Source organism: Lepisosteus oculatus, chromosome 7 (genome assembly GCF_040954835.1).
Source record: "Lepisosteus oculatus isolate fLepOcu1 chromosome 7, fLepOcu1.hap2, whole genome shotgun sequence".
Taxonomy (NCBI): domain Eukaryota; kingdom Metazoa; phylum Chordata; class Actinopteri; order Semionotiformes; family Lepisosteidae; genus Lepisosteus; species Lepisosteus oculatus.
The window spans coordinates 37,230,749-37,245,384 of record NC_090702.1 but is presented as its reverse complement, the minus strand read 5'-3'; the positions used below and the strand labels follow the sequence as shown (position 1 = coordinate 37,245,384).

Below are 14,636 nucleotides of genomic sequence, written 5' to 3'. Positions count from 1 at the left end.
AAAGTGGCATACCTGGTTTTGTTAGTGTGGAGCAGTTTGCAGTAGTAATAAGTCAAAAAGATTTTTTTTTTTTATTGACATTTTTCTCACCCTATATCAACGTAATATATATATATATTAGTTCAGGTGGGTAGCTGCGTCAGCATGCGTAGGCTGCAAAGGAACAAGTAATAGGTTTATTCCATGCTGAAAAAAAGAAGAAAGAAAACACAACGTTTAGGCCGTGTAGCCTTCTCACACCTTCTCACACACACTCACACCTGAAGAAGGCTCTACGGCCAAAACGTTGTGTTTTCTTTCTTCTTTTTTTCAGCATGGAATAAACCTATTACTTATTCCTATAAATATATTATTTTAATCTGCGTGATTTTTAATCAGCATGTTGAAACACCGGTAATGTAAGTACTGAGATTTTTCAGATAGTGTGATAAAAACCAAATGGGATACGTTATGGAATGTACAACAAGCACCTCCACTTTTAAGACTTTTGTAGAAGCTGATATGAAGGCTGTGTGGGCAAAGTAAACAATCGATTGGATTGGTGGACAGACGTTGTGGAATTATAATCTGTATCTGAAGTAACCGAGAGGCAGAAAGTAGCTCTGAAATGGTAAGATGATGCATACGGACAACACAGAGAGTAGAAGAAAGAAGATGAGCTGGGTGGGGAGATGGAAGGGAGTGATTCTGGAATGCCCCACTGTCAAGTCTCCGTGAGCTGTCATGGGCTAGTTGACAAAACAGTGATGAAAGGACATGCTCACTTGTAAAGCCCTTTGAAGTGTCATTCCAGATCACTCCATGCAATTGCCATTAACTTGGCTGTAACGCGGTCCCTGGAGCTGTTATCTCAGCTAGTGTATGTGCTGATGTGCCAAGGAGGCGCAACAAAGGGTTTTTCAATATTATGACAGCAAAGAATGGCGTTGATTCATAAGACCATAAGGAGGACTGCATAAGGAGCAAACAAGACAATGCAATTCAGTCCATCTTGATCATTTAGTAATTTAGTAGCCAAATGAATGTAAAATTTCACTTAGGTCTTTCTTAAAAATGTCTAGAGCTCTGACAAGAAAGCCTGGTTCAGACATTCACAACTGTTTGTGTAAAGAAATGTTTCCTGTTCTCTGTCCTAATAAAAAAATATAGTTTCTAGATGTGGCCCCACGTCCTTGTTTTACTGTTGAGCAGGAAGTATTTCCCATGGTTGACCCTCTCTGTACACATTAGGATTTTATACAGTATACTTGAATCAAATCAAATCAAATCAAGTCTACTATCAGTCTTTTTTTGCTCTAGCCTAGATTAAGTAGATTGGGCTTCCATAACCTGTCCATACAGTATATGACAATCCTCTGATTACCAAGAATCCTGCAAGTTGTTTTTCTTTATAACTTTTTAAAAGGCTGTAGCCTTCTAAACATTTTAAATATTGTGCTCCCCACAATATTTCTTTGTGGTACAGCGACCAAAACTAAATTATATATTCAAATTTTGGTCCTAATGGTTTGCTATAAAGCTTGAGCATAATTTCCCTGTATTTGAATTTTGTACTTATGCTATATACTTTTTTTTACTCCCCACTGTATCTGGATAAAGTTGCATAAGAATCTATTTCTTGTACATCTATACACCCTGATTCCCTTCATGCGTTATTTCCTGCATTGCTAAATTCATTGCTAAATTTAAATATGTGTATATGTTTTCTACCAGTCTGGACCAAATTGTGCTAATCAATGTTATTAAATGTAATTTATAAAGTTTTGTAGCTCTTTTGTTGAGTTTCTGAGACACATCTTTTTTGTATTCTCTGTAAATTCAACTAGTTTTGGTAGCTGTAACATTCAATTAATCCACCTTTATTGGAGACCTTATCAGAAGCTTTCTAGAAATTCAAATATATGATACTGTGTGATTCACTGGTATGTAATCCCTGACATCTGTCATTATAACTTGTTCAAGGGATTCTCAATTGTTATTAAATAACACATTTTCTTCCTAAATCCATGTTATCTGTCTCTTAAAGTGTTTTTACAGTACAGTAATTTAATTTTAGTAAATTTATTTCTACCTTGGCCAAGTCTCACTCATCTAGGAAATGTTCATATAGGAAATTATATCTGTGAAGAAATGTTTGAATAATCTGTTAACTACCAGCTCACAGCATGACAGCATGGGCCTTGGTTTGTGGATATGTTTATTAATTCAGGAAATTAGACATGTATAGAAGGACAGTGAATTGGCCAATTACTGGAGGTATAGGTCACTAGCACTGAGTTCACTTAGCCTCTTAGCACTTAATTCATTTCTGAATTGCTCACCAACTATACAATTTCTTAATAGGTTATGAAATTGATTCTGTTTTGTTACTGACTAGCAATATGCTGTGATGATGTGCTTTGTCACTTGCGAAGGAATGTGGGTGTTTTACTTTCCTAAATGTAGCAAGAATTTCTGAAGTTTTTGCCTTTCAGTTCTATTTTCTGTAAGTTAAATCCCCAATATTTGAAATAATGCAGAAAATGATGTACAACCCTTCTTTAAAATACTGTGAAAAAAATGATTTAGAAATAGATTTTTTAAACTGGTTTCTAAAAACCATAAATACATCTCGTGTTATTATTTTTTCCTCTTTCTGCGATCTGTTGTCATCTGCATGTCATGAAGCACTGGCCACATAATAAACAGTAGGAATATACTGTACATGGTTTTTCACTCTTTTTTCTCCTGAGGGACCATTCAAAGCCTACACCAGAGCAACATAACCCAGGCATGAAATGGTAAAAATCCCCCATTAAGTCCTGCCGTTCTCTGTCAGGAGTCAGCTTGTAGAGCGGCAGTTCAGTAGTTCAGCAATCATGAGCTTCGTGTCCAAATTATCATTATATAATCAGCATATTAATATTTTATTATAGTGTACAGTCATTTTTCTCTTAATGTACTCTTAGTGATGGATATAATTTTGTGTTTAAAAGTAGGATTTTGCCCTTTTCTCCTAAAAGTTTGGAGACCCTTTTGTCTTGAAATACATACTGTACAGGTACCTGGAAATTTAATTAAACTGCAGGAAGACTGGAAAGAATTATTATATAAGACCATTATTTATGTCAGATTAGCCACCTGAAAAGAAATCCAATAAAAAAGAAATCACCTGAAAAGATATAAAATCTCAATTTGTTAGCATTCCTTACCGCACATAACATAGGAATTATGTGGAACAGCTTCAGCAGTATATCCGTTTTTGCGGATTCATTACAACTGATGTGCCAGCAAGGATCACATTAAATATGAAATGAAATGCCACTGAAATTACCTATGAATTGACTAAGATTTAGGAAAACCCAATATGACATATTTCTATTGAAAATATCTAAATAAATGTGTCTATATATTGTACATATTTTATTTTCTCTTGTGTAACATCTGGGTTTTTAGCTCCATTCAGAACCATAAGAACATACCTCAACATTTAGAAGAGTAATACTGGACTGGGCAGGTCAGTTCTACAGTATGTAGTCAGTGCGGTGTTTCCCCAACCTTCATTTAAAACCTGGATACTCTACAGGTGATTTACATAATTCTTTCAGTATTTTGCAGTTAATGTTTTTATATTTTTAATTGTAATTAAATATTACAAAACAGCAACAGTATTTTCCTTTATCTATACAGTGGCATAGTTATGCTTATGTATTTATATGTTGGTGCATTTTTGAAAAACGTAGCAGTTCAACATGAAAACCTGTTTTCTCTCACTCGTTTTGGCTGCATTAGTTAACATGGAGGCATTACAGTGGCTAGGCAATTAGCATTTCTACCTCATGGCTCTTGTGTCCTATCTGACTGTGACTCAGGATCTAGGAGACCAGGGAACTATCTGTGTAGAGTGTGCATGTTATCCCTTGCTTTTGTGGATTGTTTATAGTAGTGAATGGCTTATACAAAGAACTATCAACATTTGCTTTGGATATTTGAAATATCTCATAAAATGTAAAACGGGCATTGACTGTGCAGTTTTTATAGCTGACATGGCTTACACAAATAGCAGAGTTCAGAGTGTGTCATTGCTGAAGACAAAAGCTGTAATTACATTCGTACCCCTTTCTCCAGGATATGAAAACAAAGAAACCCAGCAATAACAGTTAAACAAAATTAAAATTCAAGTAAGTGGTGAAGCAAATGTGAGATATAATATGAAACTACTTAGCAGGAAAAACCTGCTGTGGCTGTTTTGTTATGAAATACAGTAACACAAATTACATTTCTCATACTACATTTAATTCAATTATGTTTGTTGTCTTTTTTCACCGCTTAGATTTCTGCGCAACAGTGATGGAATGATATACTGTATGTCTCTTGGCTAGATCACCATTATAATTAAGAACTTGTTTTCTGGTTAAATTAAGGACCACTGTTTTACAATAGTAGGTTTAATTACAGTAGGTTGTTAAGGGTCACTTGTGTGTTGTACCACGTGTCTTCTATTTAGATTAGCTTGTAAATCATTTGTTTTTTTCAGTTGCTGATATTATAAAGTCGTTTTTCAAGCATGCTAATATTATTTATATCTTCAACATTATTTAAAAAAGATACATACAGATGAAAACACCTAACCCTAAAATACATTATAACTCAATAATTCCCATATAACTCCTTCTTAAAATCTACATAACAATATGCATAATCCTTTAATACCATTTGTGCAAATGGCATTACATGCATGCAGTATTTGTGATGGTTCATAATAAAACATAATTCCTGAAGATAGCCTTAGAAGTAAGGTGATGGAAGACACCAATAATGACTTAAGAACTGACTAACATTGGTCCTGGTATGTTAATGTGTAACTGTATTATACTACATGGTTTTAATGCATATCGTTTTATTGTGTCATCTTTATGAAGGAGTTCTAACAGTGTTTTATAGCCTAATTCATATTGTACACACAGGTACAACAGTAATAAATAACTTTGGTGTACAAAGTCCAGGAAGAAGAAAGTCCACAAAACCAAAAATGTCATTTTTTTTCCACTTGACTATGCTTAGAATGATGTACATTTTGCAACAGCTTTTCAAGTATATTATATGTAATGCATATACTATATACTTTTGAAATCAGTAATTGAGTGTCTTAAGCAAAACTGACCTCTACAGTAGCACTGAGATACTGCAACTAAGTAATTATAGAATATTTTTATAGAAAGAAAGTAAACATGCACATGGAACACTTGAATAATATTACAGTACTCAGAATTCCACACTTTATATTATGTATATATGACCACACATTAGTGAAAACTTGGGCTCTTGGTATTATTCTGAACAAAACTAAACTTATGATTTTCCAGAAAAGGGCCAGATTGCAAGAGAAGAAATGTATGTTTAAATAATGCACACTGGAACACACAACAGATTACTGCTATGTGGGCCTATGTCAGCTTCTTGGGGAGTTTCAGCATGGCCTTCAAAACACTGACAGAAAAGAGAAGCAGAGTATGCAATAATATAATGGCCAGTATCACTTTAAATCTCCAAGACAAATGTGAGATGTCCTGTCTGAGGCCCCACATGAAAACATTGGAAAAGGGTGCAGTAATGGTTCTGCAAAAAAATCCTATTTTATGCAGATGAAAGTCCCTGTGGATCACAATGTTGACTACAACTTTTATGTGTTTGATTAATCAATAACATTTTTTATATACTATAATTTATACAAGTCTTAAAGTTAAGTTGATCTTTCTGAGAATTTTTGAGATAATTTTTTCTGAGAAAAAACCTTGCACCTTGTTAGGACCTTTTGGATGTGAGTGTAATTTACTTTTTAGCCTGTGAATAAAATCTTTGTTTCCTTTAGTAAATCTGGCGGAATATCAGGCCTAGAAGGCTTCTTAATCTTAAATGTTAATCAAAATTGTGTTTCTTTATGATGAATCGTTTTAATATAGAGTTTTGTCTTTGCTGAGCCTAAATTTTACATTTACGCCTAAGTAAAATTTACATACTGTATAAGACATTACTTTTCCTTTAAAGTCTATAGGTTTCTGGTTGGTATCTGTGAAACACTTTACTTCGTGTTTTAATATTCCTCCATTGTTGTAATATTGAAAGCAAAAACTTTTAGTATGCACCTTAGCCTTCATTGCAATATGTATAATTCCCTTTTGTACCCATGTATTGTAGCCCATTTCTGTAAAATCCCATATTATAAACCAAAAAAATAATAATCCAAAAACGTAATCCAAGTATAAAAAATAAGTGGTATAAATTATAGAATGTTGTGTTACTGTACAAACTTGTACTGCATTGTAGTGATTTCAGCCACACTTAGTAATATTTTTGTGATTTACTGGTTATGAATGTTTTATGGTGTATTTTTATTAAATCCACTCTTCAGTGTTCTTACCCTTAATGGAGCTTCAATTTCAATTTTCTTACATTGCAGGTATTTTGAAGGTGTTGTATTTTTTTTCTAAATCTACCCTAATCTTTCAGTGTTTTCTCCATTAATGTGACTTCAATTTCTCAGATGTCCAAGCATCCTGATGGAGTAGTCCCCCTCTTCTATTGTCTGGATAAGAACACTCATGAATCACAGAATATAAGAATGGTCACAAATAAAAGGAGACAATTGGGTCCATCTAAACTGTTATGTTTGGTTATTAAAATAAACTGGATGTAACTGTCTAATCCAACCATTTCTAGAAAGAAGCCAAGAATAACATGGCTGGATTGATTTTCACAGACACATCTCCAGGTTTCATCTCAAGCAATAAAATTGGAATTGCATATCATTAGTACAATTTCTGTCCTACAACGTACGATAAAGTACAGTACTTCTTAAATTAACCAGATCTGATCAGACTGATCCTCCAAGAGTACTTAGTGACTCTGGGACCAAACCATTTCAGTTTACTGTTGGTAATAACCATCAATTATTGGGATGACAGGTTTGTACTCATATATGTCCCATTTCCTCAGGTGTAACACTTTCTGAAAAGGTTGAGAATTTTGAGAAAGATTTTTAGATGCCCTTTTAGGTTTTGCTGTCTTCTGCTCAGAGGGTCCCAATAGCAAAACAGTGATGATGCTGTACATTAAGATGATTTGCAGAATGTTAAGCAAAGCACAAGTCCACTTTTGCTTTAGAGCTAACAGAATTCAAGTCCCGAGAAGAGCTGAGCATTAATTAACTCGTGAAAATTACAGTTAGTTCAGAACATGCTGACTTTGAACTTGAGGATGCTGAGATGAAAGGCCTGGAGAAACTTGCTTCCTTTATGTGTTACTGTACAGTATATGCAGTACCAGAGATTAGTTTTACACTTGAAAATTAAACCCCTAGTTAATTGTGTTCATAGTTCATAGTTCATCAGTGTACAGATTTTGTAAACTTTATATGTCAGTTTATATAAAATTTAAAAAACTGTTTTGCTCTATACAGTGATTTCAGTAACACAAGACAAATATTATTTTCCCGAAGCGAACATTGCCAAGGAGAAAATGTGAAAATGTGAAATGTAATTTAACAACCCCTTGCAGGGGAATCATGGTGTGCTTAAGCAGTATTAATTAGTGTTTTGTTTTTATCATTCTTTTGTCTTCGGGGTTGAAAGGTTTTTTACTTTTTCTTTCTTTGCCTGGAGCCCCTTAGAGAAGAAAAAAGAATTAAGGCATATTTTTGTTGTATTTGAATTTCTGGATTAATTCCCTGGAGAATCTACTATTTCATACATCTATTAATGTATGAAAGAATAGGAAAATAATACTTTTTGCCACCTCCTTGGGTATTCTTTTCATCCATTCAGTAATGAATGGTGGAATTCTCTATATTATCGTTTGTTGAAGGAATGATTTCTGACTAAGTAATCAACACTTGGCCTCACCTGGTATCTGCTGAATAGACAAGAAACGATAGAAACATTATCTCTCTTATTATTCATGTAAATTGATCTTATTTGTACTGTATCTTAGTAATAGCATATCAGCAAATGGAAACAGACAATTCTGGCAAAGTTTGCGGTAAACACACTCTGCAATAGAGTGTAAATGTCATTGTACTCACAGTGGTGGAGTTGAGAACTGCCTGTGCCTGTTGCACCAGTTGGGGTTCGGGTTGCTGAAAGCCTAGGTTCTTGCGGTTTAGAGGCCCCATGTCTCTTGTTTATTTGTTAGTTTATAGGCAACCATGATGGTTGTAAACAAACATGTAAGATAATGGAAGCCTTCAACTACTTGTACTGATCATGAAAAAAATGTTTCAGGTGATTGATATGGTTTTTCCATACCTTATGGTGGTCTAGCATAGCCATTTTAGATTTTTTCTGTGATGTATGCCTCATCTGAGATCACTAGAACTAAGCCCTGGAATATGGTTAATTTTTAATGGAGTGTCAGATCTGCAGAATGTAAGTGGTGTCTTACAGTTTTTAATTACACTAGCACCCCTGTAACCTGTTGCAGTTATTTTGCATTTTTGTTAAATTGTTTTATATAGTGCTCCAGTAATAAGGATTAAATTTGAAAAATAGGTAGCACATCTCACCTAACAACTATCGGAAAAATTAGTCAAATTTATCAATTGGAACTGGAACTGGAAGAAGCAGATATTCTTACTGCTGTGTTTGGTTTATGTATATGTTTCTTGGTTTTTACAGCCAAAGTGCCTGAGTGCCTTTCTTATACCTGTTCTTTAGCATTCAGTCATAAGCTGCTGAACAGCGTTAAGCTCGCTGTCTCTGCAAAATATTCTAATGGCACATTAACCATCTTCCAGAGACTACACATTTTGTGACTTTTATGTTAAAGCTGTAGCCACCCTTAGTTCATGCATCATTTTGAAATTTCATTTGGAAATCAGATTTCCCTTGTTTTTCCAGTGAACTATATTCATGTGAAGCAGAGCTATTGTATATTGAAAGTAAGTTCTGAATATGTCCCATGTAAAGGGTTTTCAAGTGTTGGATATGATTAGAAGGGAAATAGTGAAAACTAGTTAACAAAGGATAAGATTGTCTGTCTTTACAATCATCTTCAGTCTATACATTGTTTAGGGAAAATTGTCCTCTGATGCTCTAATTCGCACAAATTGCTGCTTATATTTTAAGAAAGCTTATTAATTACCTGGGTTGCAGTGTTACTTCCATTACTGTACATCCGAGAAAAGCTTCTGCTTAAATTGCATTACGATTCATAAAGCTTAGAGACTGCTGGTATGAATCCTGGCTGTGCCACTGTGACAGGCTGCCCAGAATGCTCTGCCACTGAATTTTCATAGAAGTTGTGGGGGTGGGATGAGTGAGTCAGACGGGTCATCTTCAACTGGTCTCTCAGCAAACTTAAATGTGTTACTGGAGGTTTAAATAGGGAGTGGGACCTGTTCTCCAACTGGAGCATGAGTAAGAGCCTTGATTTTGTATCTTAAAGGGCAAAGTGTGTGCAAATCCATACAGATAAATCTGTCAAAATAAGATCATATGTAAAGATGTACTGTATACAGACTATTCGGCAATCTCTTGGTAGCTCTGAGATGCAGATCAGTGAGTGACTTTTTTCCCATTTTAAGAGGAAACCACAGACAGTGCAAATACATGCTGCTTTACCATCCAACCATCCACGCTTTATTAGAAAGTGACTTCATCCTAATAAGGATCAGAATCATAAGATCCAAGGCCTCACCACGGATGGAATGACACGGTGACTTACACAGACCAGCAGGACAACATGCTTACTCCACAAATAGGATGGGAGTCTGGAATCATTCTGCTTCTCTGATTTTTCCATTAACATAATTAGAAATTTCCTAGGATATTTATTGCCATGTCATTTTCTGTATACGTAAACATATATACAAAATAACAAGGTGACAGTTTGTAGGTGACAGGTGACAGGAAAATTATACTCCCTAAGTAGAGGAGCTCAGATGTTCCCTATGATGATTACAGGGCCAGCATCTGATGGATTGTTATTTACATGAAGAGCCTATTAAGTATGATTGAAAAATCTGACAGGCAGACAGTGCCTCTCAGAAGGAAGAAGGTGGATCATGGAGAGCATGTGACTTCCCCACAATGGCATTCCTTTTATACTGCAGAAGCAGAATGTTCTATTGGATATTATCAGATGCAAAAAGAAATCTAAATGTCCTTTCTTAGAAATTTCTCTTTCAGTGCCATTCAAAATTCACAATTTTTTTTGCAGATAACAGTATGTACTAAATTATTATCTTGGTCAGGTACAGTATCTTCAGAGAAAGTTATATCTTTTAGTTACAGTTTAAAAAGTTGGCAGAGCCGGTGAGATTACCATATGAAGTATACTTACACCTACAGATAACAGCCAATGTGAATATGGTTAATTACAAATACCAATGGCCACAATTAGGCATGTTCAGTGACCATAATTGATACAGTAATTTGTTTTTTCAGTGCAAAGTTTATAGCAATTATATGGGTCAATTCCATTCAACTTTCATCCAACTGACAACACGAAATTATAATGTCTGTTGTTATGTTCTGTGAAATTGGCTAACACAAACTGCAATTTACAAGGCTTAAGTTTGGTGCTATTTTTTTTGAACAGCTGCAACTTAATGTTAACAGGTTCAAGACTAAATAAAAGCCTAACTGTTATGAGAGATGGTTTCTAATCATAGCTTTTTTCTTCTTCCAGGTACTACAGTGCTACAATCCTCCAGATGTCAGGGGTAAAGGATGATAAAATGGCAATCTGGCTGTCGGCAGTTACTGCCTTCACAAACTTCATTTTCACTCTGTTTGGCGTTTGGTTAGTGGAAAAAGTAGGCCGTCGAAAGTTGACTTTGGGTAGTTTAACAGGTAAGGCATCAACAAATGAAAATGTTAAAAAACTATGGTATTTATGGCAACTGCATTATACAATTAAAATAAAAATCTTTCCATACTTTCTGATATAGGCATATGGGCAGAAACAAACTTGTGTCATTGTGCAGGGGTGTCTAAGAATGAAGAACACAAGGTGGAGATTTGATGAGAACAGGTCATTTGGCCTGAGTTAAATGATCCAAGAAACCTTCTTGAATCCTTGAATTTGAATCTCCTTGAAAGCTTTCAATGACTCAGCAATGATCACATAACTTGTCAGTTTGTTCCATATACTTACAATCCTTCTAATGTAAAACGGTGCCATCTGTTCTTACTAGCTAATTTGCTTGCTTTAAGTCCTCTGATCTCTCTAATCTGAACATGAAGAAAAGATATGGTGTTATTCTATCAACTGACTTTATCCAAATTGTCAGAGATTAAATACAACATCTTGGTTTCAAGTCAACCCAAACATGATATACTGTATGATATATAAGATAAAGATAAATAATAAAATATAAAATTTAATTTAATATGGGTTGCCTTTTTCTGCATAATTTCCAATGGTGAAATAATGTTTTTAAAGGTTTCCAGAAGTGAAGATGAACAAATTCCAACGCATTTTACAGTTTTTGCTTTATGTCTTATTTCCACTCTTGTTTTGAGACTACAGTGGAAAGTAAGGTAGTATTCAGTATTTGATAATGGTCATTTCAACACAAGTTTAAGGCCACTTAACTCATTTGTCTCATACATTATTTTATAGAACAACAAATAATCTATTTATATTTTAAATTTCTGACCCATTAGTGATACTTGGCGTTTATCAATGTTGCGGTGACAGTGTGAGCTACTACTTGTATTTGTGTGGCATCTGTTAATTTCAGAAGATACACTAGCTAATTATTGTATATTAGAGTCTTTGTCATTTTTGTAGATAAGAAAGAGAAACAGTCATGCTTAACACTCCTCTTCTGCTTAAAGAAAATGTAGCCTAGATCTCTTCTTTGCATTTTTTTACACCATATCTATTGGCTGCATTGTCAAATATGTAATATGGGATCTTCAAATGGTCACGTTGAAAAAAACCTCCTTTTTCTATACTCATGATACTAATTTCCTGCGGTGTATTTTCATATAGTTTTGTTTATGTCTATATTATGTTACTATGTTCTGATATATTTATTCCATCAGAGATTAATATTACTGCATTACCATGATATACAGTACAGTATGTTAGTCTTGTTTTCAAAATTGATAAAGGACTATTTTTACCTCTGATGTTAAATCACTGTAATTAAAGCACTTCCTTTACCTCATTTAGAAGTCTTTGGTAAAAAAAAAAATACCTTGCTATGTTATTCTTATTTCAGTCATTATTTAGTTTTGTTTTTATCTTTTGAATCTTTATAGTTTTTAAGTATACAATATACTGTATAACTTGGTACAAAAATGAATTATATTCTAAGTAGCACAAACTGTAATTGACTTCTTTGCCCAGATTTTCTGATTTATAGATCAGTTAAAAAAAACAAACAAAACCTGAATAATATATTTAAAAAATAAAACCAAAAAACATCCTTGACTTAATTTTAATCCAGCATGGAACTGTGATGTGTGGAATAGTGTGAGGATTTAATTCTCTGTAACTGAAAGACATGCAGAATCAAAAGTATAAAAGCAAATAAGACGTACTCACAAAGTAAAGCTTCCGGGAAGATTTAAGTGCACGAAAGGGGTACAGTATATTAACATCTTTCAAGAGCATGGTTGTTAGTGATATGAGCCAGAAAATTGTAGGTCAAGACATCAAGACTAGCTCAGCAGGAGAAGACTTAGTAAATAATTAGTCTCAAGACAAGTTAGCAGGACAAGCCTATTTAGCAGTGGATTGTGTGTTACAAGTTGTAATTACCCTGCATGTCATGATGTTCACAGTTTTCCTCTGTAACAATATAAATGAGAAGACAATTTCAAAAACATACATAAATGGTAATACAATCTCAAAGGTTACATGGCATGACATTTGTTTAGAGCAGCATGGTGGTGCAGCACTAAGGCCCTGGGTTTAATTTCTAGGGTGCTATCTGCATGGAATTAGTATGTTCTCCCCATAGTCTTCCAGCTTGTCCTTTTTCCTCCCACAGTCCAAAAATGCACTGGTAGGTTATTTGTTTTCTAGGAAATTTGGCCCTGGTTTGAATGAGTGCATGTTTGTGTCTACCCATCCAGGGAATAAAATGCCTTGCAATTGCTGCTTGCTTTGGCTCTCCTGTGACCTTTAACTGGATGAAATGGTTAGTAATGGATGGATGGACATTTGTTTACTAAGCCAATTTATTGAAAGAGTATTGAAATTGAATAGATATTATCCTGCTTATACGGTAGATTCAGAACTTCAATTGCAATGGTTCAGTCATCTAATTTTTTTGGAATGTGCAGTTCAGATTTAATCTCATTGTTGCAAACCCCAGTAAAAGCCCTGAAAGCTGGTGAAGTGCTGTTATAGTCACGTCTCTGTCTACTCAGCTTGTCTTATCATCCCTAACAGGGGAACACTCAAGGACTGGCTTCTTAGACTTCTTCCTCTTAGTCTTGATAGGATTTATCACCATGCGGTTGTAAACCTACAGTATCTTCATACTTTCCCATTGCATACAGTAGCTAGTTTACTTCAAAAGCCAGGGCTGGGTGGAGAGCCAGGTATAGAAACTGGCTATGATCATTCACAGATGCTGCGTTAGCTTCAGGACTACAATTCCCAGAAAATCCACTGGGAGACTTCCTGATGGTCATGAGTCAGCTGTGGTGACATCCTGTAGGTCTCTCACAGTGCTTCACCGTTGCTGGTCTGTTGTCACTGGTATGAGCACAAGCAATTCGCACAGGATCCCCTTTTTCTAAAAGTTTATTTTCTAAAAAATTAGAAAAAAACAGGGAAGGGTTTCTGGAGCTATTCCCAGGACAGGAGTACTACAGCTGGTAGCAGGGATCTAACTGCCAGCCTGCATGAGTGCACAACTCCTGACTCCTTGCCATCTTGTCACCAGGTTAGACAGAGAAATGATGGAACCTCAGTTTTGACCAATTTTGTACTCTCTAAATTGCTTTATATTGTTCTGCTGTTTGACTTTGTTTCAAGCAGCAATTTAGCTCTTTGCATTGTTGTTTTTGGAGGGTCCCTAATATTAATCCCATACTTTGAGGCTTGATAGATCATATGTTTGCTCTTCTTTAATTATCTTAATTTGCTTTATTAATATAGTGTTTATATTAAGGTTTATCAATTACATTTTTTATGTCCATCAGGTCGACTTGTAATCTTCTGTCTTTTCTTGTAGGTACCAGCCTGAGTCTTCTGGTCCTGGCAATTGGATTTTTACTCTCTGCGCAGCATTCACCTCCTGTGATCCTGCACCCAACAGACCCCTCTACTCCCAACTCAACTTGCTCTCAATATGGGTAGGATGTCTGGCTATTACTAGATCTCTTAAATCGTAATGCAGTCCAACATGTACACAGTCCAAAATAAATTGATTTACTTGTTTGATTAATGGTAATGAATCCAGGATTCTTATTGTTCAGGTTTTGCACATATCTGTGGTACAGGTGAAAAGTTAATCAAAAATACCTTTCAGAACAATGAGCAAGTAAATAGGATTTCTGATTACTTCGCTTCCTATCTATTGCAAAAATGTGAACTATCTTAGGCAGTTAGGCAGTGCTTAGGCAGTTTTCTGTTTTCTTGTAGAGACATCTTGCATCACGGAATCTTCATATCTAATGGATATAAAAAATGTA

The 14,636-nt window shown here is 34.9% G+C and overlaps 1 protein-coding gene across 2 annotated transcripts in view; it reads left to right on the top strand.

Moving 5' to 3' along the window:
* The window catches only part of LOC102684008 (proton myo-inositol cotransporter), a 124,366-nt gene that overhangs the window by 99,586 nt on the left and 10,144 nt on the right, over positions 1-14,636 (top strand). For both annotated transcript variants that reach the window (XM_015352606.2, XM_015352605.2), the window contains exons 5-6: positions 10,666-10,829; positions 14,177-14,297. In XM_015352606.2, the coding sequence (XP_015208092.2) occupies positions 10,666-10,829; positions 14,177-14,297 (285 nt within the window). The remainder of the gene's footprint in view (positions 1-10,665; positions 10,830-14,176; positions 14,298-14,636) is intronic.